This window comes from Ranitomeya variabilis, chromosome 5 (genome assembly GCF_051348905.1).
Source record: "Ranitomeya variabilis isolate aRanVar5 chromosome 5, aRanVar5.hap1, whole genome shotgun sequence".
In the NCBI taxonomy this organism is placed as follows: Eukaryota; Metazoa; Chordata; class Amphibia; order Anura; family Dendrobatidae; genus Ranitomeya; species Ranitomeya variabilis.
Window position 1 is genome coordinate 468,244,587 of NC_135236.1, and position 26,371 is coordinate 468,270,957.

The following is a 26,371-nucleotide window of genomic DNA, read 5'->3' on the forward strand; positions in this document are numbered from 1 at the left end:
CAAGTTCATTAGTAAGCACCGCATGAATAAAGTCTAAGCTGAATTCAACAACTTCATAATTTTTAATATCCCATTAGTCAAAAGTGTCTGAGGGAAATAATCCCGTGTCCAAGTAATAAAATATGAGGTTGTGAAATTGATCCATCCATGTCTACAACTGACAAAACATTAATATATAATTGCACACACGCACACACACATTATAGTGTGTATTCATCATTCCTCATCTGGAATACTGTGTCCAGTTCTGGGCACTACATTTTATAAAATACAGGGTGGGCCATTTATATGGATACACCTAAATAAAATGGGAATGGTTGGTGATATCAACTTCCTGTTTGTGGCACATTAGTATATGGGAGGGGGGAAACTTTTCAAGATGGGTGGTGACCATGGCGGCCATTTTGAAGTCGGCCATTTTGGATTCAACTTTATTTTTTTCAATAGGAAGAGGGTCATGTGACATCAAACTTATTGAGAATTTCACAAGAAAAACAATGGTGTGCTTGGTTTTAACGTAACTTTATTTTTTCATGAGTTATTTACAAGTTTCTCTTTGTTTACAGCCATTGACATGTCGCAGAGGTTAACACGAGAGGAGCGGATAGAAATTGAGTTGATGTCTGGTGAACGCAGTACCCGGTCATTGCAGCAGATTTAAATGCAAGACACCCTACGAGACCACCAATCTCCCATGCTACAGTTAGCAAACTGCTTGCCATATTTCATGAAACAGGTTCAGTGTTGGAGTTGTCAAAATGTGGACGCAAGGTAACTATCACTAATGAAGAAACATCAGTGGCTGTCCTAGCTTCATTCAGCAAGAGCCCACAGCGTAGCACTCGCCGCATGTCACTGGAGAATGGCATCAGTCGAATATCCCTTTGGCGGATATTAGCTACTCACAAATGGCACCCTTACAAAATCCAGCAGCTGCAGCATCTCAACGAGGATGAACTAGATCGGAGGGCTGAATTTGCAGAATGGGCAAAACAAAAATTGGAAGAGGACCCTCAGTTTACACAGAACATTATGTTCAGTGATGAGGCAAACTTTTTTGTGACTGCTGAAGTTAACAAACAAAATCACCGCTATTGGTCTGACACTAACCCACAATGGATAGATCCCATCAAGATTGTTGGAACACAAAAGTTGATGGTATGGTGTGGTATATGGGGTACAAAGATAGTGGGGCCATTCTTCATCAATGGAAACCTCAATGCCACTGGATATCTGAAATTGCTACATGATGATGTGTCGCCCTCTTTATGTACTGAAGATGGCACATTCCCTGAGTTTTTCCAGCAAGATGGTGCACCAGCACATGATGGATGTCAGGTCTGAGTATTCCTACATGAACAGTTTCCTGGAAAGTGGATTTGTCATCGTGGGCCAGTTGAATGGCCACTAAGGTCTCCCGATCTGACCCCCTTAGACTTTTATCTTTGGGGTCATCTGAAGGCAATGGTCTATGCTGGGAAGATATGAGATGTGCAGTATCTGAAAAAATGGATACTGGTAGCCTGTGCTAGCATTTCTTCTGCGGCGTTGCCATCAGTGTTTCAAGAGTGGGAGAAGAGGGTTGTATTGACAATCCAACACAATGGGCAGCACTTTGAACACATTTTATAAGTGGTCATAAACCTGTAAATAACTCATGAAAGAATAAAGCTATATTAACACCAAGCACACCATCTACCAGGATGGTGAGCAGAAGGCAAAGTGTGTCCTACAAGGAAAGGTTAAACAATCTGGAAATGTTTAGCTTGCAAAAAAGAAGGCTAAGAGGAGACTTAAGAGCTGTGTACAAACAGATCCTCCCAAGACCTCCTACTCTACTCCACACTTATTCGTTCCTCACTCAACCGCCTCCAAAATTTCTCCCGAATATCCCCCATCCTCTGGAACTCCACACCTCAACACGTCCGATTATCCACCACCCTCGGATCCTTCACACGAAACCTGAAAACCCATCTCTTCAGGAAAGCCTGCAGCCTGCAATAACCATTCTGCAACCTCACCACCACCCGAGCTGCCATGTCACCAACCGTTGGAGCTGCCGCCTCACCACCGCCAGAGCTGCCGCCTCACCACCGTCAGAGCTGCCGCTCCCCCGACCTGGTCTCCTCCCCGTTATCCCGTAGAATGTAAGTCTCCCCTTTGCACCAGTCTGTCATTGTAAATTTGTTTACTGTAAACCTTATCTATAACCCTGTACGTAACCCCTTTTCTCATGTACAGCACCATGGAATTAATGGTGCTATATAAATAAATAATAATAATAATAATATCTGAAGAGATCTTACAGTATAGAGGGATCATCATTATTCTCATTTGCACATGGAAACAAGTGAAGCAATAGAATGATATTAGAAAAAACTTGACAGTGAGGGTGATCAATGAGTGGAACAGGCTTCCACGAGAGGTGGTGAGTTCTCCTTCAATGGAAGTCTTCAAACAGAGGCTGGACAGACATCTGTCTGAGTTGGTTTAGTGAATCCTGCATTGAGAAGGGGGTTGGACACGATGACCCTGGAGGTCCCTTCCAACTCTAACATTCTATGAAATCTATGATGTAGTGGACTTTCAGGATACAAAATGCAAATAACACTAAACAAGTAATAAACAGTAGTTAACTCTCCATAGTGCTAAACCTGTTGATTGCCCACCACCTAGCCACTACTGATTTCACGTATTGTTATAAAAGACACTGTATGGAGTGTATATATACTCTGCAGCAACCTTTTCTAGTCTGAGGGCAACACTGTAATCTACTATATAATTGTCTAAGGCTCACTTCCGTCTTTCTGTCTGTCCTTCTGTCTGTCTGTCACGGATATTCATTGGTCGCGGCCTCTGTCTGTCATGGAAATCCAAGTCGCTGATTGGTCGTGGCAAAACGTCCACGACCGATCAGCGACAGGCACAGTCCGGCGGCAAAATGGCCGCTCCTTCCTCCCCGCAGTTAGTGCCCGCTCCATACTCCCCTCCAGTCAGCGCTCACACAGGGTTAATGGCAGCGGTAACGGACCGCGTTATGCCGCGGTTAACGCACTCCGTTACCACTGCTATTAACCCTGTGTGACCAACTTTTTACTATTGATGCTGCCTATGCAGCATCAATAGTTAAAAGATCTAATGTTAAAAATAATTAAAAAAATAAAAAATCATTATATACTCACCGTCCGTCGGCCCCTCGGATCCAGAACCGGACTTTCCCGCTCCTGCGACGCTCCGGTGACAGCTCCATGTATTGCGGTCGCTACGTCATCATCTCGCGAGACCGCAATGCACTCTTGGGACCGGAGCACACGAGGAGCGTCGGTAACCGCATCGCCTGGATCCGGGGCCAACGGAAGGTGAGTATATAACTATTTTTTATTTGAATTCTTTTCTTTAACAGGGATATGATGCCCACATTGCTATATACTGCGTGGGCTGTGCAATATACTACGTGGGCTGTGCAATATACTACGTGGGCTGTGCAATATACTACGTGGGCTGTGCAATATACTACGTGGGCTGTGCAATATACTACGTGGGCTGTGCAATGTACTGCGTGGGCTGTGCAATGTACTGCGTGGGCTGTGCAATATACTACGTGGGCTGTGTTATACACTTCTACGTGGGCTGTTATAACCTATGTGGCTGTGTTATATGCTATGTGGGCTGTTATACACTCCATGGGCTGTGCTATATACTACGTGGCTGTGCTATATACTCCGTGGGCTGTGTTATACTACGTGGGCCGTGCTATATACTACCTGGCTGTGCTATATACTCCGTGGGCTGTGCTATATACTCCGTGGGCTGTGCTATATACTCCGTGGCTGTGCTATATACTCTGTGGCTGTGCTATATACTCCGTGGGCTGTGCTATATACTACCTGGCTGTGCTATATACTCCGTGGGCTGTGCTATATACTCCATGGGCTGTGCTATATACTACGTGGCTGTGCTATTTACTACGTGGGCTGTTATATACTACATGGCCGGCCGCAAACAATCAGCGACAGGCGCAGTCCGGCTGCGAATTGGCGCGGGATTTCAACCACGCTTCGCTAATTGGTCGCGGCCGGTCGAATCCTGTGTATTCAATGTATTATTCTAAAATCTTCATAAATAAACTACATACATATTCTAGAATACCCGATGCGTTAGAATCGGGCCACCATCTAGTGTTGCATAACTTCCAAGGTCAGTAAGAAAGCTTATAAGGATATTTCCATCTGAGATTTATCCAGAATATCAAAATTATATGTCTTAAATACCTGATAGATAGAAGCACAGAAAATGAGACCCATACCTATGGGAATAACAGAGCTACTCTTATCTCCAGTTAGCACTCAGAAGAGGGGAAACGTCATGCGTGAATATGGCTCTCCCCACAGTAAACCTAAATGCCATAAACTACAATATTGAGAGCAGCAAACATAGATGATTGTCATGATATGTACTTTTGCCCTGTCCTGTATTTGAAAATATGCCATTTGATGTTTGTAACTGTTCTCTGGTTTCTATTAGCTGTAATTTATGTATTTTCTTGTGCTGGGAGTCACCTGTAACAATGTCTCCTTCCCCCAATACTTGCAGCCCTAAGCTTTAATGTAATTAAGCTTTGTCAACTAGTGAAGGAATAGCCATTCTTCCTCACAGCAGGTGGCTAGTCAAATGTACATACTACGTAGACTAAGCGGAGCCGACCAGAATAGAATCTTCTGATGGACCCAACCATTGAATAGGTGTGACCCCTACCCCCTTCATGGGCGGATCCCAGGAGCTCAGACAAGCCATTCTTATTTTTGAGATCAGATGTGAGTTGATCCTTGAAGGAGGAGTGGGGATTCTTAGCTGAGGCAAGACCCCATGTCCATCTGTGACTGCGGAAGCGAACGGGGCGAGACTTGAGCTGAGGACATATCTCGTCGTTCGTGGGATTGTTTTGGGATCCCTTGGACTCGTGTGGACTATTGTTTTGTTAGCTGGCACAAGGATTATCGGGAAGTGCCCCCGAACCGGTTCCGGTGGACTAATTGTGGACTCTGTAGATCTACCTGCATGTGTTGTTCCAGCGTTCTGGATAATAAATCTGTGGAATTATCCCTTGGCCTGTTGTCCCTTCTTGCTCTGCCGTACACCCCGTCACAATGGTCACCTGAAAAACTCATTCACATCTTTCTGGAGTAACAAAGAGGGGTAAAGGGACCACATTCTCAAAATTTTGGGGGGACACAAAGATGACTGTGTGCCATCCCTCTTTTCTTTAAAGGGAATCCTTCAGCAGGATCAACCCTACTAAGCTGCCTATATGGTTATATAGGCAGTAGAAATCGGAATAAAATGATACCTTTATATCTGCAATCCAATGGCTAATTCCATAGAAATCTGGAATTTCTTAATATGTACAGTACAGACCAAAGGTTTGGACACACCTTCTCATTTAAAGATTTTTCTGCATTTTCATGACTATGAAAATTGTACATTCACACTGAAGGTATGAAAACTATGAATTAACACATGTGGAATTATATACTTAACAAAAAAGTGTGAAACAACTGAAATTATGTCTTATATTCTAGGTTCTTCAAAGTAGCCACCTTCTGCTTTGATGACTGCTTTGCACACTCTTGGCATTCTCTTGATGAGCTTCAAGAGGTAGTCACCGGGAATGGTCTTCCAACAATCTTGAAGGAGTTCCCAGAGATGCTTAGCACTTGTTGGCCCTTTTGCCTTCACTCTGCGGTCCAGCTCACCCCAAACCATCTCGATTGGGTTCAGGTCTGGTAACTGTGGAGGCCAGGTCATCTGGCGTAGCACCCCATCACTCTCTTTCTTGGTCAAATAGCCCTTACACAGCCTGGAGGTGTGTTTGGGGTCATTGTCCTGTTGAAAAATAAATGATGGTCCAACTAAACGCAAACTGGATGGAATAGCATGCCGCTGCAAGATGCTGTGGTAGCCATGCTGGTCCAGTATGCCTTCAATTTTGAATAAATCTCCAACAGTGTCCCCAGCAAAGCACCCCCACACCATCACACCTCCTCCTCCATGCTTCACGGTGGGAACCAGGCATGTAGAGTACATCCGTTCACTTTTTCTGCATCGAACAAAGACACAGTGGCTGGAAACAAATATTTAAAATTTGGAGTCATCAGACCAAAGCACAGATTTCCACGGGTCTAATGTCCATTCCTTGTGTTCTTTAGCCCAAACAAGTCTTTTCTGCTTTTTGCCTGTACTTAGCAGTGGTTTCCTAGCAGCTATTTTACCATGAAGGCCTGCTGCACAAAGTCTCCTCTTAACAGTTTTTGTAGAGATGTGTCTGCTGCTAGAACTCTGTGTGGCATTGACCTGGTCTCTAATCTGAGCTGCTGTTAACCTGCGATTTCTGAGGCTGGTGACTCGGATAAACTTATCCTCAGAAGCAGAGATGACTCTTGGTCTTCCTTTCCTGGGGCGGTCCTCATGTGAGCCAGTTTCTTTGTAGCGCTTGATGGTTTTTGCCACTGCACTTGGGGACACTTTCAAAGTTTTCCCAATTTTTCGGACTGACTGACCTTCATTTCTTAAAGTTATGATGGCCACTCATTTTTCTTTACTTAGCTGCTTTTTTATGCCATAATACAAATTCTAACAGTCTATTCAGTTGGACTATCAGCTGTGTATCCACCAGACTTCTGCTCAACACAACTGATGGTCCCAACCCCATTTATAAGGCAAGAAATCCCACTTATTAAACCTGAGAGGGCACACCTGTAAAGCGAAAACGATTCCCGGTGACTACCTCTTGAAGCTCATCAAGAGAATGCCAAGAGTGTGCAAAGCAGTCATCAAAGCAAAAGGTGGCTACTTTGAAAAACCTAGAATATAAGACATCATTTCAGATGTTTCTCACTTTTTGTTAAGTATATAATTCCACATGTGTTAATTCATAGTTTTGATGCCTTCAGTGTGAATGTACAATTTTCATAGTCATGAAAATACAGAAAAATCTTTAAATGAGAAGGTGTCCAAACTTTTGGTCTGTACTGTAAATGAGCTGTTAAAATTAAGATCTATGGGTCAGACTCCGATCTCCCAGAAAATCTGCCTCCAGAGCTTATTTTAAGTAAAAGGAGATTTACGAGTGTGAGACATGTAGTGAAAAATGGTCTGCTCTCCTGGTATACATGCTTCACACTGGTAATGAACCCTTTCATTTAACATAAGCTCTGGAGGCAGAATCTCACGCAGACCAGTGTCCGGCCCATAGATCTGAGCAGCTCATTTACATATAAGAAAAACATGGATATCTCTATGATAAGACATCAAGTCACATAACAATGTATCATTTTATTCAGCTTTATATGACCTGCATACCCATATAGACCCTTTAGGAAGGTTGATACTTCTGACAAATTGCCTATACAACTACATGCAAACAACAACACACAGGCATCTATTTCTATGACCAGATGGTTGGGGGCCACACAGTACTGTATAGCAGTAAAGAAAAGAATGTCCAGCTTCACCGAGTCCGTAAAAAAGAGTTTTCTTTATTCACAAACTTTAAACATGGAGGATACAGACTTCAGCACAACCATATGGGTAAGAATCTCAACGCGTTTCTGGAGACTAAGCTCCCTTAATCATGATGTCATGATTAAGGGAGCTTAGTCTCCAGAAACGCGTTGAGATTCTTACCCATATGGTTGTGCTGAAGTCTGTATCCTCCATGTTTAAAGTTTGTGAATAAAGAAAACTCCTTTTTACGGACTCGGTGAAGCTGGACATTCTTTTCTTTTTTGGACTTTATACGCCTTGACACAGCAGGTCCGTGCTCCCGAGGTTTGGTTCTTGCATCACGGGTGAGCTGGTTTATATTCCTTCTTTCACTGTCTAGCAGTCCAAATATGGCCACCGAGGCACAGATTACGCACCCTACTTAAGAGTATCTATTTAACCCCTTTCTGACATCTGACGTACTATCCCGTCGAGGTGGGCCCGTATGACCACCGACGGGATAGTACGTCATACGCGATCGGCCGCGCTCACGGGGGGAGCGCGGCCGAGTGTCAGCTGCATATCGCAGCTGACATCCGGCACTATGTGCCAGGAGTGGTCACGGACCGCCCCCGGCACATTAACCACCGGCACACCGCGATCAAACATGATCGCGGTGTACCGGCGGTATAGGGAAGCATCGCGCAGGGAGGGGGCTCCCTGCGGGCTTCCCTGGGACCCCCGGAGCAACGCGATGTGATCGCGTTGCTCCGAGGGTCTCCTACCTCCCTCCTCGCCGCAGGTCCCGGATCCAAGATGGCCGCGGCATCCGGGTCCTGCGGGGAGGGAGGTGGCTTACCGAGTGCCTGCTCAGAGCAGGCGCTGGTAACCCTGCTGCACTCTAGTGAGATCGGTGATCTGACAGAGTGCTGTGCACACTGTCAGATCACCGATCTGTAATGTCCCCCCCTGGGACAAAGTAAAAAAGTAAAAAAAAAATGTTTCCACATGTGTAAAAAAATAAATAAAAAATAAATTCCTAAATAAAAAAAAAAAAAATATATTATTCCCATAAATACATTTCTTTATCTAAATAAGAAAAACAAAACAATAAAAGTACACATATTTAGTATCGCCGTGTCCGTAACGACCCAACCTATAAAACTGCCCCTTCAGTAAACACCGTAAGAAAAAAAAAAAAAACGAGGCAAAAAACGCTTTATTGCCATACCGCCGAACAAAAAGTGGAATAACACGCGATCAAAAAGACAGATATAAATAACCATGGTACCGCTGAAAACGACATCTTGTCCCGCAAAAAACAAGCCGCCATACACCATCATCAGCAAAAAAATAAAAAAGTTATAGTCCTCAGAATAAAGCGATGCCAAAATAATTATTTTTTCTATAAAATAGCTTTCATCGTATAAAAGCGCCAAAACATAAAAAAATGATATAAATGAGGTATCGCTGTAATCGTACTGACCCGAAGAATAAAACTGCTTTATCAATTTTACCAAACGCGGAACGGTATAAACGCCTCCCCCAAAAGAAATTCATGAATAGCTGGTTTTTGATCATTCTGCCTCACAAAAATCGGAATAAAAAGCGATCAAAAAATGTCATGTGCCCGAAAATGTTACCAATAAAAACGTCAACTCGTCCCGCAAAAAACAAGACCTCACATGACTCTGTGGACTCAAATATGGAAAAATTATAGCTCTCAAAATGTGGTAACGCAAAAAATATTTTTTGCAATAAAAAGCGTCTTTCAGTGTGTGACGGCTGCCAATCATAAAAATCCGCTAAATAACCCGCTATAAAAGTAAATCAAACCCCCCTTCATCACCCCCTTAGTTAGGGAAAAAAAAAAAAAAGTATTTATTTCCATTTTCCCATTAGGGCTAGGGTTAGGGCTAGGGTTAGGGTTATTGCTAGGGTTATTGCTAGGGTTAGGGTTAGGGCTAGGGTTATTGTTAGGGTTATTGCTAGGGTTAGGGCTAGGGTTAGGGCTACGGTTGGGGCTAGGGTTAAGGCTACAGTTAGGGTTGGGGCTAAAGTTAGGGTTAGGGTTGGATTACATTTACGGTTGGGAATAGGGTTGGGATTAGGGTTAGGTGTGTGTCAGGGTTAGGGGTGTGGTTAGGGTTACCGTTGGGATTAGGGTAAGGGGTGTGTTTGGATTAGGGTTTCAGTTATAATTGGGGGGTTTCCACTGTTTAGGCACATCGGGGGCTCTAAAAACGGGACATGGCATCCGATCTCAATTCCAGACAATTCTGCATTGAAAAAGTAAAACAGTGCTCCTTCTCTTCAGAGCTCTCCCGTGTGCCCAAACAGGGGTTTACCCCAACATATGGGGTATCGGCGTACTCAGGACAAATTGGACAACATCTTTTGGGGTCCAATTTCTCCTGTTACCCTTGGGAAAATACAAAACTGGGGGCTTAAACATAAGTTTTGTGGGAAAAAAAAAAGATTTTTTATTTTAACGGCTCTGCGTTGTAAACTGTAGTGAAACACTTGGGGGTTCAAAGTTTTCACAACACATCTAGATAAGTTCCTTGGGGGGTCTAATTTCCAATATGGGGTCACTTGTGGGGGGTTTCTACTGTTTAGGTACATCAGGGGCTCTGCAAATGCAACGTGACGCCTGCAGACCAATCCATCTAAGTCTGCATTCCAAACGGCGCTCCTTCCCTTCCGAGCTCTGCCATGCGCCCAAACAGTGGTTTACCCCCACATATGGGGTATCAGCGTACACAGGACAAATTGGACAACAACTTTTGGGGTCCAATTTCTCCTGTTACCTTTGGGAAAATACAAAACTGGGGGCTAAAATATCATTTCTGGGAAAAAAAAGAGGAATTTTTATTTTCACGGCTCTGCGTTATAAACTGTAGTGAAACACTTAGGGGTTCAAAGCTCTCAAAACACATCTAGATAAGTTCCTTAGGGGGTCTACTTTCTAAAATGGTGTCACTTGTGGGGTTTTTTAATGTTTAGGCACATCAGGGGCTCTCCAAACGCAACATGGCATCCCATCTTAATTCCAGTCAATTTTGCATTGAAAAGTAAAATAGCGCTCCTTCCCTTCCGAGCTCTGCTATGCGCCCAAACAGTGGTTTACCCCCACATATGGAGTATCGTCGTACTCAGGACAAATTTCACAACAACTTTTGTGGTCTAATTTCTTCTCTTACCCTTGGGAAAATAAAAAAATGGGGGCGAAAAGATCATTTTTGTGAAAAAATATGATTTTTTATTTTTACGGCTCTGCATTATAAACTTCTGTGAAACACTTGTTGGGTCAAAGTGCTCACCACACATCTAGATAAGTTCCTTAGGGGGTCTACTTTCCAAAATGGTGTTACTTGTGGGGGGTTTCAATGTTTAGGCACATCAGGGGCTCTCCAAATGCAACATGGCGTCCCATGTCAATTCCAGTCAATTTTGCATTGAAAAGTCAAATGGCGCTCCTTTCCTTCCGAGCTCTGCCATGCGCCCAAACAGTGGTTTACCCCCACATATGGGGTATCAGCGTACTTAGGACAAATTGTACAACAACTTTTGGGGTCCATTTTCTCCTGTTACCCTTGGTAAAATAAAACAAATTGGAGCTGAAATACATTTTGTGTGATAAAAAGTTAAATGTTCATTTTTATTTAAACATTCCAAAAATTCCTGTGAAACACCTGAAGGGTTAATAAATTTCTTGAATGTGGTTTTGAGCACCTTGAGGGGTGCAGTTTTTAGAATGGTGTCACACGTGGGTATTTTCTGTCATACAGACCCCTCAAAATGACTTCAAATGAGATGTGGTCCCTAAAAAAAATGGTGTAAAAATGAGAAATTTCTGGTCAACTTTTAACCCTTATAACTCCCTAACAAAAAAAAATTTGGTTCCAAAATTGTGCTGATGTAAAGTAGACATGTGGGAAATGTTATTTATTAAGTATTTTGTGTGACATATGTCTGTGATTTAAGGGCATAAAAATTCAAAGTTGGAAAATTGCAAAATTTTCAAAATTTTCGCCAAATATCCGTTTTTTTCACAAATAAACGCAAGTTATATCGAAGAAATTTTACCACTATCATGAAGTACAATATGTCACGAGAAAAAAATGTCAGAATCGCCAAGATCCGTTGAAGCGTTCCAGAGTTATAACCTCATAAAGGGACAGTGGTCAGAATTGTAAAAATTGGCCTGGTCATTAACGTGCAAACCACCCTTGGGGGTAAAGGGGTTAAAGGGAATCGGTCAGCAGTTTTTGCTATGTAATCTGAAGACAGCATGCTGTAGGGGTTAAAACACAGATTTCAGTGATACCTGTCTTATCAAACGCTTTGGTTTTGTTTACTTGCAATGATAGTTTTAGCACCAGGAGATTATCATTGCTGGGACACAGCAGTTCAGACATGCAAGTTAGGCTATTTTCACACTTCCGTCTTCTGTGGTCCGTCGCAATCCGTCGTTATGGCAAAAAAACGGATCCTGCAAATTTGCCCGCAAGATCTGTTTTTTTGCCATACACTTCAATGTACGACGGATTGCGACGGATGTACTCACGTCGGATGCGTCGTGTTTTTGCGGTCCGTCGGGACAAAAAAGCGTTCCATGCAACTTTTTTTGTCCGTCGGTTCCGCTTTTTCTGACCGCGCGGCCGGAACTCCGCCCCCTCCTCCCTGCTCATCACACTGGGCAGTGGATGCGTCGTAAGACTGCATCCGCTGCCCATGTTGTGCTAAATTTAGCACAACGTCCGTCGGTACGTCGGGCCGACGGTTTGCAACGGCCCCGTACCGACGGAAGTGTGAAAGCAGCCTTAGACACACCCCCTCCTGTGAATGGCACCTTACTGTCTATAGACATTGCATATGGAAAGCTTGGTGTGGGCAGGGTTAACTTCCTCAGCTGTGCTCTATTGCTAAATGTAAAAGCTCTGATTGTGTGAGAAGGGATGCACCTAATAAACTAAGTGATACATCCTTGGATTCAACTTCTCTTTGCCTACATCAGGCTGCTCTCGGATGAGGCAGCAAAAACCTGCTAACAGATTCCTTTTAAGTAATAAACATTGTCGAATTTTACCCAAATAGTTACAATACATACAAGATAAAAGGATGAAGCCACATGTGTAACTTTTTGAAGCTCATCTTCTCTGCTAGTCACAATGGACTCTACATTATTTACTATGTCCCCTACCATTTCAAAGAATGAACACAAAAATGACTGACAGAGAGTAGGCTAAGTAGAAAAAAACAGGGTGGTTTAACTATTTCACGTCAGGTTAAAAGTAATTCAGCAGCACCTAACCTGACATGGTCATGTTCTCACAGACAGTGAGGGGTTGGGAGGTGCAAGGATCAGCTTTGTCGTATTCGATTCAAAAAGCAATTGCAAATGTGGAGATCTATTCCATCAACAAAAATCATACATGGTTTAGTGTAGACATGGAGTAAAACAGGATCTGAAGATGATGCCACAAAAAATAGGCAACCAAGTAATTGGGGTAATCTTCGACACTCATCTCTCCTTCAAACCGCATATCCAAGCCCTTTCCAGTTCCTGCCGCCTTCAACTCAAAAATATTTAACGGATCCGTACATTCCTAAACCAAGAATCTGCAAAAACCCTAGTCCATGCCCTCATCATCTCCCGCCTTGACTACTGCAACCTCCTGCTCTGTGGCCTCCCCTCTATCACCCCTCCAATCTATTCTAAACACAGCTGCCCGACTAATCCACCTGTCCCCCCGTTATTCCCCGGCCTCTCCCCTCTGTCAATCCCTTCACTGGCTCCCCATTGCCCAGAGACTCCAGTACAAAACCCTAACCGTGACGTACAAAGCCATCCACAACCTGTCTCCTCCATACATCTGTGACCTCGTCTCCCAGTACTTTCCTGCACGCAACCTCCGATCCTCACAAGATCTCCTTCTCTACTCCCCTCTTATCTCCTCTTCCCACAATCGTATACAAGATTTCTCTCGTGCGTCACCCACGTTCACGTGGTGGAACTCTCTACCACAACATATCAGACTTTCACCTACCATCGAAACCTTCAAAAAGAACCTGAAGACCTACCTTTTCCGGCAAGCCTACAACCTGCAGTAACCACCGATCAACCAAACCACTGCACGACCAGCTCTACCCTCGCCTACTGTATATTCACCCATCCCTTGCAGATTGTGAGCCTTCGCGGGCAGGGTCCTCTCTCCTTCTGTACCAGTTGTGACCTCTATTGTTCAAGATTATTGTACCTGTTTTTATTATGTATCCCCCTCCTCACATGTAAAGCACGATGGAATAAATGGCGCTATAATAAATAATAATAATAATATTGGTGCAGGATTATACGGTGGGTTCACAGATTATAAACCCAATATCCTTTGATGAAACTGTGAACATAGCTGTGAACATCATTGTTCATCAACTCCAACACTCAATGCTGAGCAACAGAACGTTTTCAGGATTTCCTTAGTACTGCACAGGTGACGGAAAACTGGGATTTATCAAAGCATAAAAATTCTTCATCCTATACAATAAAAATCTAAAATTGTCGTTTTGTTTTTTAGTCACTGCACTAAGCAACAAGCAATAACAAGAGGTTAAAATGTAGTTTGTACACCGAAAAAAGTTACAACTCTAGGTACCCGATACTCGAGTATAAGCAGAGAATTTCAGCCCATTTTTTTTAGGCTGAAATTGCCCCTCTCGGCTTATACTCGAGTCATAACCAGGGGTCGGCAGGGGAGGGGGAGCGGCAGCTGTCTAATAATACTCACCTGCTCCTGGTGTGGTCCCTGCACATCCCTGGTTCTCCGGGCGCTGAAAGCTTCTTCCTGTAGTGAGCGGTCACATGGTACCGCTCACTGTAGTAATGAATATGGACTCCACTCCCATAGGGGTGGAGCCGCATATTTATTACTGTAATGAGCGGTACCATGTGAAAGCTCACTACAGGAAGAAGCTGCCGGCGCTGGGGAAGAGAAGTGCAGGGACCGCGGCAGGAGCAGGTGAGTATAACGCAGTGCGCGATATTCACCTGCTCCCCATTCCACCGTCGGCGCCGCTGCGTCTTCCCCGTCCTCTGCAGTGACACTCAGGTCAGAGGGCGCGATGATGCAATTAGTGCGTGCCGCCCTCTGACTGAGCGTCAGTGTGGAGGATGTGGAAGACACAGCGGCGCTGTCGGTGGAAAGGGAAAGGTGAGTATAGCAAGTGCCGGGGGCCAGAGAGGTGAGTATGTGATTTTTTATTTTTTTAATCGCAGCAACAGCATATGGGTCAAATATCTGTATGGAGCATCTTATGGGGCCATGTGCACCATTATATGGGGCAAATATCTGTATGGAGCATCTTATGGGGCCATGTGCAGCATTATATGGGGGAAATATCTATATGGAGCATCTTATGGGGCAATGTGCACCATTATATGGGGCAAATATCTGTATGGAGCATCTTATGGGGCCATGTGCAGCATTATATGGGGCAAATATCTGTATGAAGCCATGTGCAGCATTATATGGGGAAAATATCTCTATGGAGCATCTTATGGGGCCATAATCCGCATTTGTGGAGCATTATACGGGGCAAATGTGTCTATGGAGCATCGTATAGGGACATAATCAACATTTGTGCAGCATTATATGGGGCATATTTTAATATGGAGCATCTTATGGGGCCCATCAAACTTTATGGAGCATTATATGGGGCTCCTGATTCAATATGGATATTCAAAAACACTTAACCTACTGATGTCTCAATTCATTTTACTTTTATTGGTATCTATTTTTATGTTTGAAATTTACCAGTAGCTGCTGCATTTTCCACCCTAGGCTTATACTCGAGTCATTAAGTTTTCCCAGTTTTTAAAAATTAGGGGGGTCGGCTTATACTCAGGTTGGCTTATACTCAGGTATATATGGTAAGTAACGATCCAGAGTTCAGAATTTTTTTAACCCACTGAATTAGGTAAAATACTAAGCATCTTTGGCATTGCCGTAATTTTACTGACCTGGAGAATCAAACTGCAAGGTCATTTTTACCGCAAAATTAACAACAGAAAAACAAAAACAAAAAACAATGGTAGAATTCAATTTTTTAATATTATTTTTTCCCAGTACAATATATGGTAAAATTTATCGTGTCTTCCCATGTCGACAAGAAGATAAAAAAAGTTACGGCTCTTTAAAAAAAACGGCAATAAATAGAAAAAGCACAAAATCAAAATTGGCATCCTTAAAGGGAATCTGTCACCAGGTTTTTGCCATCTAGCCTGAGAGCAGCATGATGCTGGGCCAGAGACCCTTATTCCAGTGATTTGACACTTACTAGGCTGTGTTTTGCTTTTTCTATAAAATCAGTTATGGTTGTGTTGGGGTTATGGTTGGGGTGTTGGGGTTAGGGTGGTGTTGGAGTTGGGGTTAGGGTTGGGATTAGGGTTATGATTGGAAATAGGGACAGGGGTAGGGCTGTGTTAGTTTTAGAGATAGAATTGGGGGGTTTCCACTGTTTAGGTACATCAGGGGGTCTCCAAACGCGACATGGTCCCGCCACTGATCCCAGCCAATTTTAGGTTCAAAAAGTCAAATGGTGCTCCCTCCCTTCTGAGCTCTGCCATACGTCCAAACAGTGGCTTTCTCCCCCAAGTGCGAGGGTATCGGTGTACTGAACTTGCACAACAAATTCTGTGGTCCATTTTCTCTTGTTACCCTTGTGAAAATAAAACAAGTTTGGGTCTAAAGTACATTTTTTGTGAAAAAGTAAAATGTTAATTTTTACCGTCCACATTGCTTTCGTTCTCATGAAGAACCTGAAAGGTTAATAAACTTATTGAATGTGGTTTGAGCACCTTGAGGGGAGCAATTTTTAGAATGCTGACACTTTTGGGTATTTTCTGTCATATTGAAACCCCCAAACTCACTTCAAATCTGATGTGGTCCCTAAAAAAAAGATTTTGTAAATTTTGTTGGAAAAATTAGAAATCGCTGGTCAACTTTTGCTCTTATAACGTCCTAACAACAAAAAATTATGTTTCTAAAATTGTGCTGATGACACGACTATCTGATTTAAGGCCATAAACTTAAAAGTTTGAAAATTGCAAAATTTTCAACATTTTGGCCAAATTTCAGTTTTTTTCATAAATAAACGCAAGTTATGTCAAAGAAATTTTACCACTATCAAGAAGTACAAAATGTCACGAGAAAACAATGTCAGAATCAGTGGGATCCGTTGAAGCGTTCCAGAGTTATAACCTCATAAAGGGACAGTGGTAAGAATTGTAAAAATTGGCCTGGTCATTAAGGGCAAAATTGGTTCTGTCACTAAGGGGTTAGTGAACTGGAAACCATTGCTCATCTGCAAAGATTCCACAAATACCATTACCTCAAACTTTTAACCCCTTTACGACCTATGACGCATAGGTACATCAGAGGTCATGTCCAAGCATTTAATGTTGCTTCCCGCGCTGAGTCCACATTTTTTCCGGGACATTAAAGCTGATTTGGTCACCCGCTCACGTGCCCCTAATCGCAACGGGTGGAATTGTGATCTACCTGCGGCTGTTAACATGTTAAATGCCACTGTCTATCTCTGACAGCAGCATTCAACTCACGCTTACAAAAAAAAGCGTCACAAACCTTGCCCATCAGCTCCCCTGTCACATGATTGTGGGGCACCAGTAGTTGGCATGACAACTGGGGGTCTGAATACAATGCAAATTGGACTAACAGGTGCACATGTGCTGAGTTTGACAGTGGGGAGCTGGTTGTCAATCAACATGATGTTGTCAATGACATCCTGTAAACAAAACAGAGTGGAAGAGAAGGAAATGCTCTGTCAGAATGAAGTCACAGGAAGAGGGAGAATGACCGCCCTGAGCAGGAAGCGCTTGGTAAATGTCAAAGCAAGCAGGTAGTTAGCAACTACCGACCGATAAGTGCTTTGACCCCATAGAAAAAAAAGCCCTGGCTAAAACCTTTTAAAGTTTCTTGTTTAATAGGATTATTAAAACCGGCAGAAAGTTTGTAAATGTTACAAATAAAACTAATTTGCAATTGGGGTAAAAAGTATTTGATTGCAAATGTATCTATAACATCATGTGGCCATTGCAGGAGATTGTCAACAAGCATGAATATGCGCTCCACGCCTATGGGAGTGGAGACGCGTGCATATTCATTACCTTAATGAGCGGTACCACGTGATCGCTGAGCACAGGAAGAGCTGCCGCATCGGGACAACAGAGATGCAGGGACGTGCCGCGACCGCGCGAGAAGGGTGAGTATGATATCACAGCCGCCGGCTCCTGCCACTGCTCTGCCGCTCCCCCCTCCCCCTCTGGCTTTCTGGACAATGACTTGTGTATATTTCGAAGGGGGGGGGCATTTCAGCACAAAAAAATGTGCGGAAAATCTCGGCTTAGACACGAGTATATACAGTATTTTCAATGGAAAAGCACTGAGGTTTAAGGCACATGACGGACTGTGATGTCAGCCTCTAAGAGTCACATTTTATAATTACAAGCCCTGTACATTAACCGCACAGGAGCATTTTCCTTCAATCTTCTGGAAATTGGCTGTTAAGTCAAATTATTGCTCCCTAGAGAACGACGCGAGATGAAGGAAGGAAATTAACAGCATTTTACATATGGGTACTAATAAGCACATTTATATACCCAACCTATTAAAGCAGCTTAAGAAAATGCTGTAATATTTCACTTTTATTACCAGACATCAGAATTAATCTGTATAAATATTTTTTATGAAACGATTGTAAAATCACAGCATTAATGCTACATACTGTAAAGTCTAAAGATTACTCTTTACACAAAGACTAGGTTTAGACTAGGCCATTCTGGCCACACTTATTCTGAATGGTGAATGCGAATTTACTGAACACAGTGAAGCTGGAAACTTTATAACTGAAGTTATATGTGCCTACTGGTGTCACCGAGGTATAGGAGCTCTATCTGGGCAATCACTGCAAATAAATAGTATCAGCCAGTAGTAATAGCCGGGATAAATGCGGACCTGGTAATACATGGCGAGACGGACATCTGTAAGTACTTAAAGTGAATGTTAGGAACACATTGTTGTCAGCTATTATATGCTTTTTGGTAATGCAGTCCTTTTTAGATTGCGAATAAAGTATTCATGACCAATACATGTCTAACCATTACATGACTATGTGTAGTGGGTAAACACGGTGTATAGTAAAGAAGGAGTATGTTCTCATGCCTGCAAATGGGGCACAAATCAATGGTTTGGTTTGTGCTTGAGGTTATCCGGAGTATAAAAAAAAAAAAAAAAAAAATCAATTTTAAAGTGGCGCCGCCTGCGCAGTAGCCGCTATCGATGTATATAGAGGTGATCCGATAGCGGCTACTGCGCAGGTGGCGCCTTCTTGCTAGAAAAGAAAAAAAAAATGTCCTCCTCCAAGATGGCGCCGCCGGCACATGCGCTCAATTAACAGCTATCGGATCACCTCTATATACGCTGATAGCTGCTACTGTGCAGGCGGCGCCACTTTACAATTGATTTTTTTTTTATACAGTCAGGATAACCTCAAGCACATTTATTAATAACACACTAAACATACGATTATGCTGTAGCGCAGGTGTCACGGCCGGCACCCGATTGCAGAAGGTTTTTTTTGGGCAATATGTACAAATATTCATTATGTAAACTAGGGGGCAGGTCATGAATACCTAATCAGAGCACCACATGAAGACCCCCTCACAGGCCGCCCTGGGGCACGAACATATCATTAACTCAAAACTGAAAATAAAGATTAAACAACAACCACAAGACGGATTTCATCACCCAGGTATCATTGTAATCAGTATAACGGCGCCAACCTGACACTGTCTGTAGGTTACTGTGCACAATCCAGCTGACAGGTTCCCTTTAAAAAGCAGGACCTGGTGAATCAAGAACTGGTTTATTTAAAACAAACTGTATCCAGGGTACAGGGGTTTTCTGAATAAATCACCACTGGAAAACTAAAAATAATTCCTTATAAGCCTCAAGGATGTAGACTGGTGTGCTGAACAATAAATCATGAATTAACGAATATAATGAGACACGTGAAACTGTATCAGTCGAAGTGTAAAATATATATCCATGTACATGATAACCAACGAAGGTAAAAAGACCAAAATGATTAAGGTAATAAGCTCCAATCATGTGTAGTGTTACTGTCGGACATTATTGTCACATTTTAGAACTATAACCAGGGTGTAATGTCTAAAGCCAGGCACATACATCTCTATTCGCTGGGCTTTTATTCTTTTACATTTCATCTTTTCAATTGAAATCCACTTTGCACATGAATTCCGTTTGATCCTCAAAACAAAACAGGCATAACAAAAGTATGATTGAAGCCTACCATATATAATTTGATGGTAGACTAAATTGGCCTTTACTCATATTTGGGGAGATCAATTGAGGAAAAAAACCAAAAAACAAGGGAATAGTAATAGGAAAAAAATACAATAAGCACAGAAGATATCTATAGATATCTATAGACATGTAAACATGGCACCATCTGCTGGTGAAAAGGTAGTATTGCAAGCAAGGGAAAAGCCAGCTTTGGCTGATGACTTGAAAAGAAAGGATTAGGGGGACATCTGCTGTTCAAGCAAATGGTACTAAAGCCATAAATGGAGAGGCTTGTTCTGGTGACACCTGCTGGTCAAATTGTGAAATACATAATGCACAATATTCTTAGCAAATGTCTATGAATGATGTACTAACATGAAATATACTCTTTGAGTTTATATAATATATCCTTCAAGTGTAAAAATATACAATAATAGATTTAAATAAAACCTGACATTTTCTATTTAACATCCTAAGTTTAGCGTTGACTAACACAGAATATTGATTATCTCACCCCCAGTTATGTTCTTGTAGAAATGGATTCTTGCTAATCAAGAGTTTTCTTAAATGTGTGCATCCTTCCAGCCATTGGGATACAGCGGCTAACTCTGGGAAAGAAAAAGATCATATAAATAGTAGTGATCCAGTAATGGTGTCCTGCAGTACCGAGGTTCTCAGGGCAAATACTAATGGAAATCATTTCCAGGGAATGTATTCACCCTGCCCTTTCATGGGCCCACGACCCATCACGACCTCGTACTTAGAAATGTGAGAGATCAATGATGACCTTAGTCTAATATAGGGAAAAATAAACAATATAATAGATATGTAATAAAGGGAATTAAAAAACACATACCTGATAAACAGTTGCCACTTAGGTTCAGCTCCTCAAGTGAGATAAAGGTATTAAATGGTGCAAGGTGATTTATGCTACAATAAAGAAGACACGGCCATTTAATTGTGAGAGGACAGAACATTCCGAGTGTAATAATGTGAAGCCTCCCCTCATTACATGTCCTACAGTACGGCATCCACTAAACAGGTCTATAGTAGAATATTTAGGTAGCCTTACTAAAGGTAATGTCATTATAAACAATAACTACATACAATTAAAGGGAACCGGTCACGTCCTTTTCTGCTATTAAACTGCCCCCAATGTATTGCACGCTGATCAGCAATATCAAAATACAGCAATAAAAATATTGGGGGATATTCAGGATTGCATCTTTGGCCAATATTTTGCAACAGTTCCATGTCGTAAACTATGATGCAAAAATTGATCAACGTTTGACGACAAAAGGGGGCGTGTTTAACCGTTTGTTGTAACGTACAATTAATAAATGTATTTCTATGTAAAAGTCTCAAAAAAGCTGCATATTCTAGTCTTTAAAAGGTAACATCTGACAAACTGGCCCTCAAAAAAAGTGCATCAATTATCACGCATCAAAGTCGTAATTTGGGGTAAAGATAAATTGGCATTGAGTTGCAACATGTGACACAGTGGTCTCAGACTCTAAAAAGGGAATCTGTCTTAAAGGGGTTGTCCGGTCAAAACCGATAAGTCTGTAGTCACTATGTGTGACTGCAGACTTACAAACCCCCCCAGAAAATGCACTGTGTGATACAGGGATTCGCTGGTTTCAGACCCGGTAACGCAGGGTATTTATGAGTTATACATATGCACAGACAGTGGGCGCAGCCTCGCTCCACACACTTGTATTGAGCTGAGGCCACACCCGACCAGTGACAAATGTATGGAGAGCGAGGCCGCGACCACTGGACGGGGGTATGAATAACTCATAAATACCCTGCGGGTCTTGGAAAATGACGCCATTGTTTTTTTGTTTTTTAACAAACTTTGGATTTTTTTTCACCATTTAAATAAAAAACAAACAAACAATCTATACATATTTGGTATCTACAAATTCGTAATGACCTGGAGCATTATAATGGCAGGTTAGTTTTAGCATTTGGTGAACACGGTAAAAAAAAACAAAAAACAGTTATGGAATTGCACTTTTATTGGATTTTGCTTCCCGTTTTCGAGTACATGACATGGTAAAACCAATAGTGTTGTTCAAAAGTACAACTCGTCCTGCAAAAAACGGGCCATCACATGGCCATATTGATAGAAGACTAAAAAAGTTATGGCTCCGGGAAGAAGGGGAGGAAAAAACAGAAATGAAAAAAAGCTGCGGTGTGAAGGGGTTAAGCAACATTGGGAAGTGTGCTATCAAACTTTTAAAAAGTTGCTCTGGTTTAATTCACACCAAATGTATGATTAAGATGAAACATTTAATAAATATGAATTGGCAGAGTTGAAGTGATTAGTAAAGACTTGGCAGAAATTAGTCCATTTATCATGATTGTGTCACGACAAAGTTGTCGGGTGACCGGGGGGCTCCTTCCCTGTCCCTAACATTAGGGAGTGCCCTAGCTCACCCTGCTTCATGGAACACTTCAGATGGCGAAGATGCTGGGGCCTCCACCCTTCCCTTATCTACCGAGTTAGCCCTCCGTCTTCCCACACCCAGGGAAGAGGGGGCGCTACTGTGCACCGTAGTACACCAACCCGACAAACAAGGCAGCACAGACAAGGGTTAACAGAAAACTCAAGGCATACAAAATATTCACTCACATATAACAGAGGAATGCACCGTGGTGTAAAGGTAGGGGAATAAACCAAAACAGAGAAGGATAAGGAATGACCACGCATAAAAACCAAGCATAATTCCTTCAACTCTCCTTCTCATACGCACTACTCTCCCTCTGTTAGCTCTGCAGCAGTAAAGCTAGCTCTGACAAGGATTAGTATCATAGCCCAGATTATAATGGGAAAAGGAGTGGCTAACCAAGCACAGCTGTGAACACAGGGATTTCCAACATGGCCGATTAACCCCTGTTCTGCCAGAAGAGTAAACATTTAAAATGAAGGAGAATGCTTCTTCTCAGCGCTGGAGTAGGAGCAATCAGACGCTGCAGTCTTCTGACTCCATACTGTCGCGGTAACCCTGTGACAGTAACCCATCTTCTATGAGGGACCTTCAGAACCTCACGACCAGGCTTATCAGGGTGTGCCGCGTGAAAATCCCAGACCAGTCTGGCCGCATGAACATCAGATGCTGGTACCCACATCCTGTCCTCAGGACTGTACCCCCTCCAATGTACCAAATACTGAAGCGACCGACGAACGAGACGAGAATCCCAAATCTTTGCAATCTGAAATTCTAAATTATCATCGACAATGACAGGAGATGTGGGAGAGGTGATGGTACAGAAGATACAATGTATTTTTTGAGGAGAGAACGATTAAAGGGAAGCTGTCACCCCCCCCCCCCCCCAGGCGTTTGTAACTAAAAGAGCCACCTTGTGCAGCAGTAATGCTGCATTCTGACAAGGTGGCTCTTTTCGTTATTGGTGCTGTAACTGCAGAAATAATAATAATAAACAAACATAATTTGTCCCAAATACCTTTCTTCAGTCCTGGAGGCAGGCCTTTCCCCCCTGCTGCAGACGCCACACAGCTGTCACTCAAGTCTTCTTGGCGCCGGGCGCCGCCTCCTCACTGCTGTTTTGAAATCAGCCAGCGCCAGCTCTCTTTTCTCCTGCCTGGTGCAGGCGCAGTGAGCGCTGCCCGTCTGTCTTCATATGCAGTCTCGGTGACTGCGCCTGTGCGGCCGCCCTGCCTGTGAATCTCAGCCCCGCAGTGTCTTCTGATTTATTCACATTGCAGGGCTGAGATTCACAGGCAGGGCGGCCGCACAGGCGCAGTCACCGAGACTGCATATGAGGACAGAGGACGGGCAGCGCTCACTGCGCCTGCCCAAGGCATGACAAAAGAGCGCAGGCGCCGGCTGATTTCAAAACAGCGCTGAGGAGGCGGCGCCCGGCGCCTAGAAGACTTGAGTGACGGCTGTGTGGCGTCTCCAGCAGGGGGGAAAGGCCTGCCTCCAGGACTGAAGAAAGGTATTTAGGACAAATTACAAAACGGATTATTTCTGCAGTTACAGCACCAGTAACTAAAAGAGCCACCTTGTCAGAATGCAGCATTACTGCTGCACAATGTGGCTCTTTTAGTTTCAAACGCCAGGGGGGGGGTGACAGGTTCCCTTTAAATATATTCTAAAGGTAGGTGGTAAAGCAAGGCAAAACAATACGGGATTGACGATGGCTATGCTATTATAAGGACCGATAAACCTAGGACCCAGTTTCCAACACAGAACCTTCAGCTTAATGTTCCTAGAGGACAGCCACACCAAGTCATCAACACACAGGTCCGGACCCACAAACATCTCCAATCAGCCACACTCTTATTTGGATGCCATCTTCCTCAAATTATTCGTAACCACCTGCCCTATGGTAGAAATGGAAGATGAAAACCTTTCTTCCTCTGGTAATCCAGAAGGGCGATTACCACTAAAAGAACTAAACTGAGGATGGAACCCATATTCATGTAAAACTGGGACTTAACAGTCAATTCCTGACAACGGTTATTTACAGCGAATTAAGCTTACGGTAAATAGGTAACCTAGTCCTCCTGCTTTTCAAAAATGAAACACCTGAGATACGTCTCTAGATTCTGGTTAACCGATTCAGTCTGCCCATTAAACTGCGAGTGAAAAGCAGAAGAGAATGACAAATGAATACCCAGACAGGTGCAAAATGCCCTCCTGAAGTTGGAGACAACCTGCACCCCTGATCAGAAACAATATTGGTCGGGATCCCATGTAATCTAATTATTTCCATGAAGAAAACTTGCGCCAAGGATTTGGCCTTTGGTAAACTATAAAATTAGACATTTTACTGAATCTATCTACCACCACAAGAATTGCAGTATTACCCGCTGACACGGGTAGATCTGTGATAAAAATGACTGACAACTGAGTCCAAGGTCTGCTGGGAATTTTCAATGGTTGGAGAGCCCCCGATGGACGAGTATGAGAGGTCTTAGAACGCTACAGACGCTGCAGGCGGCTGCATACTCACGGACATCCTGATGAGCACCTGGCCACCAAAAACGCCGAGTAAGCAGATCAGCGGTGGCTTTATTACCAAGATGTCTAGCCAACACTGAACAGGAACAAACAGTTTACCAAGTGGACAGGCAGCATTGGCGTCCCCCTGAGCGTCAGCAACCTCTTTTTCCAGATTGGAGCATATAGGCGCCATAACCACCCCTTTTTGAAGAATAGGTACAGGTTCACACTTATTTCCACCCCCCAGGATAGCAACGGAATAAGGCATCTGCCTTAATGTTTTTGTTACTCAGCCTATATGTGACAAAAAAAATTAAACCAGATTTAATTTTAATTTACTCCAGATTCTTATGATCCGTGATTACTATTACTGGGTGAACCACTTCCTCCAAAAAATGACGCCACTCCTCAAAAGCCCATTTGATAGCTAAGAGTTCCCTGCTACCAATGTCATAATTTTTCTCAGCCAGTGAGTATCTAGAAAAATAAACACATGGTTGCCATTTACCAGGAGACACACCCTGCGACAATACAGCCCCCACTCCCACCTCAGACGCATCGACCTCAACGATAAAAGGCTGAGAGATGTCAGGCTGAATAAGAATCGGTGCAGAAGAGAAACACCTTTTCAACGTATCAAATGCCTCCCTGGCAGGACTAGACCACTTGGAGAAGTCCGTCCCCTTTCTGGTCATAAACTTAAGAGGTTTGGTTACTGCTGAAAAGATTTTATGAACTTATGGTAGTAGTTGTCAAAACCTAAAAATCTTTGTAACGCCTTCAAAACCTCTGGAAGATCCCAATCCAATACCGTTCGGACTTTCGCCGGATCCATGCGAAAACCGAAGGAAGACAACACATACCTAGGAAAGGGATCTCCTCAACTGAGAACATACACTTCTCGGGCTTGACATACAATTTATTGTCTTGGAGTATATGTAAGACCTGCCTAACATGTACCTGGTGTGACTCAAGGTGAGGTGAATAAATTAGTATGTCGTCCAGATAGATAACAACGAATCTGCCTACCAGGTGACTAAAGATGTCATTTATAAAGTGTTGAAAGACAGCAAGTGCGTTCGTCAACCCAAAAGGCATCACCAGATTCTCATAGTGTCCCTCAAGCTTATTGACCACAGTTTTCCACTCATCCCCCTCTTTAATGTGGATAATATTATATGCACCCCTGATGTCCATCTTAGAAAACAATTTTGCCCCTATAATTTGACTAAAGAGGTCAGGAATGAGAGGGAGCGGATACGAATCACGAACAGTGATCGTATTGAGTTCCCGGAAATCCAGGCAAGCATGTAAGCCCCAATCTTTTTTCTTTAAAAAAAAGAACCCCATGGCAATGGGGGATGAGGATGGTCTGATATGACCCTTAGCAAGGCTTTCTGTGATGTAGTCCTTCATGGCCTGTCTGTCTGGAGCAGAGATATTATAGAGTCTGCTCTTGGGCAGCTTGGTACCAGGAACAAGATTAATCACGCAATCATAAGGACGATGAGGAGGGAGTTCTTGGCTCCC

General features: G+C 43.1%; 1 protein-coding gene across 2 annotated transcripts in view; it reads right to left on the bottom strand.

The window, feature by feature from the left end:
- Nucleotides 1–26,371, bottom strand: part of LRRIQ1 (leucine rich repeats and IQ motif containing 1) — a 229,282-nt gene that overhangs the window by 134,233 nt on the left and 68,678 nt on the right. For both annotated transcript variants that reach the window (XM_077265459.1, XM_077265458.1), the window contains exons 12-13: nucleotides 20,722–20,795; nucleotides 20,380–20,473 (exon numbers count right to left, since the gene is read on the bottom strand). In XM_077265459.1, the coding sequence (XP_077121574.1) occupies nucleotides 20,380–20,473; nucleotides 20,722–20,795 (168 nt within the window). The remainder of the gene's footprint in view (nucleotides 1–20,379; nucleotides 20,474–20,721; nucleotides 20,796–26,371) is intronic.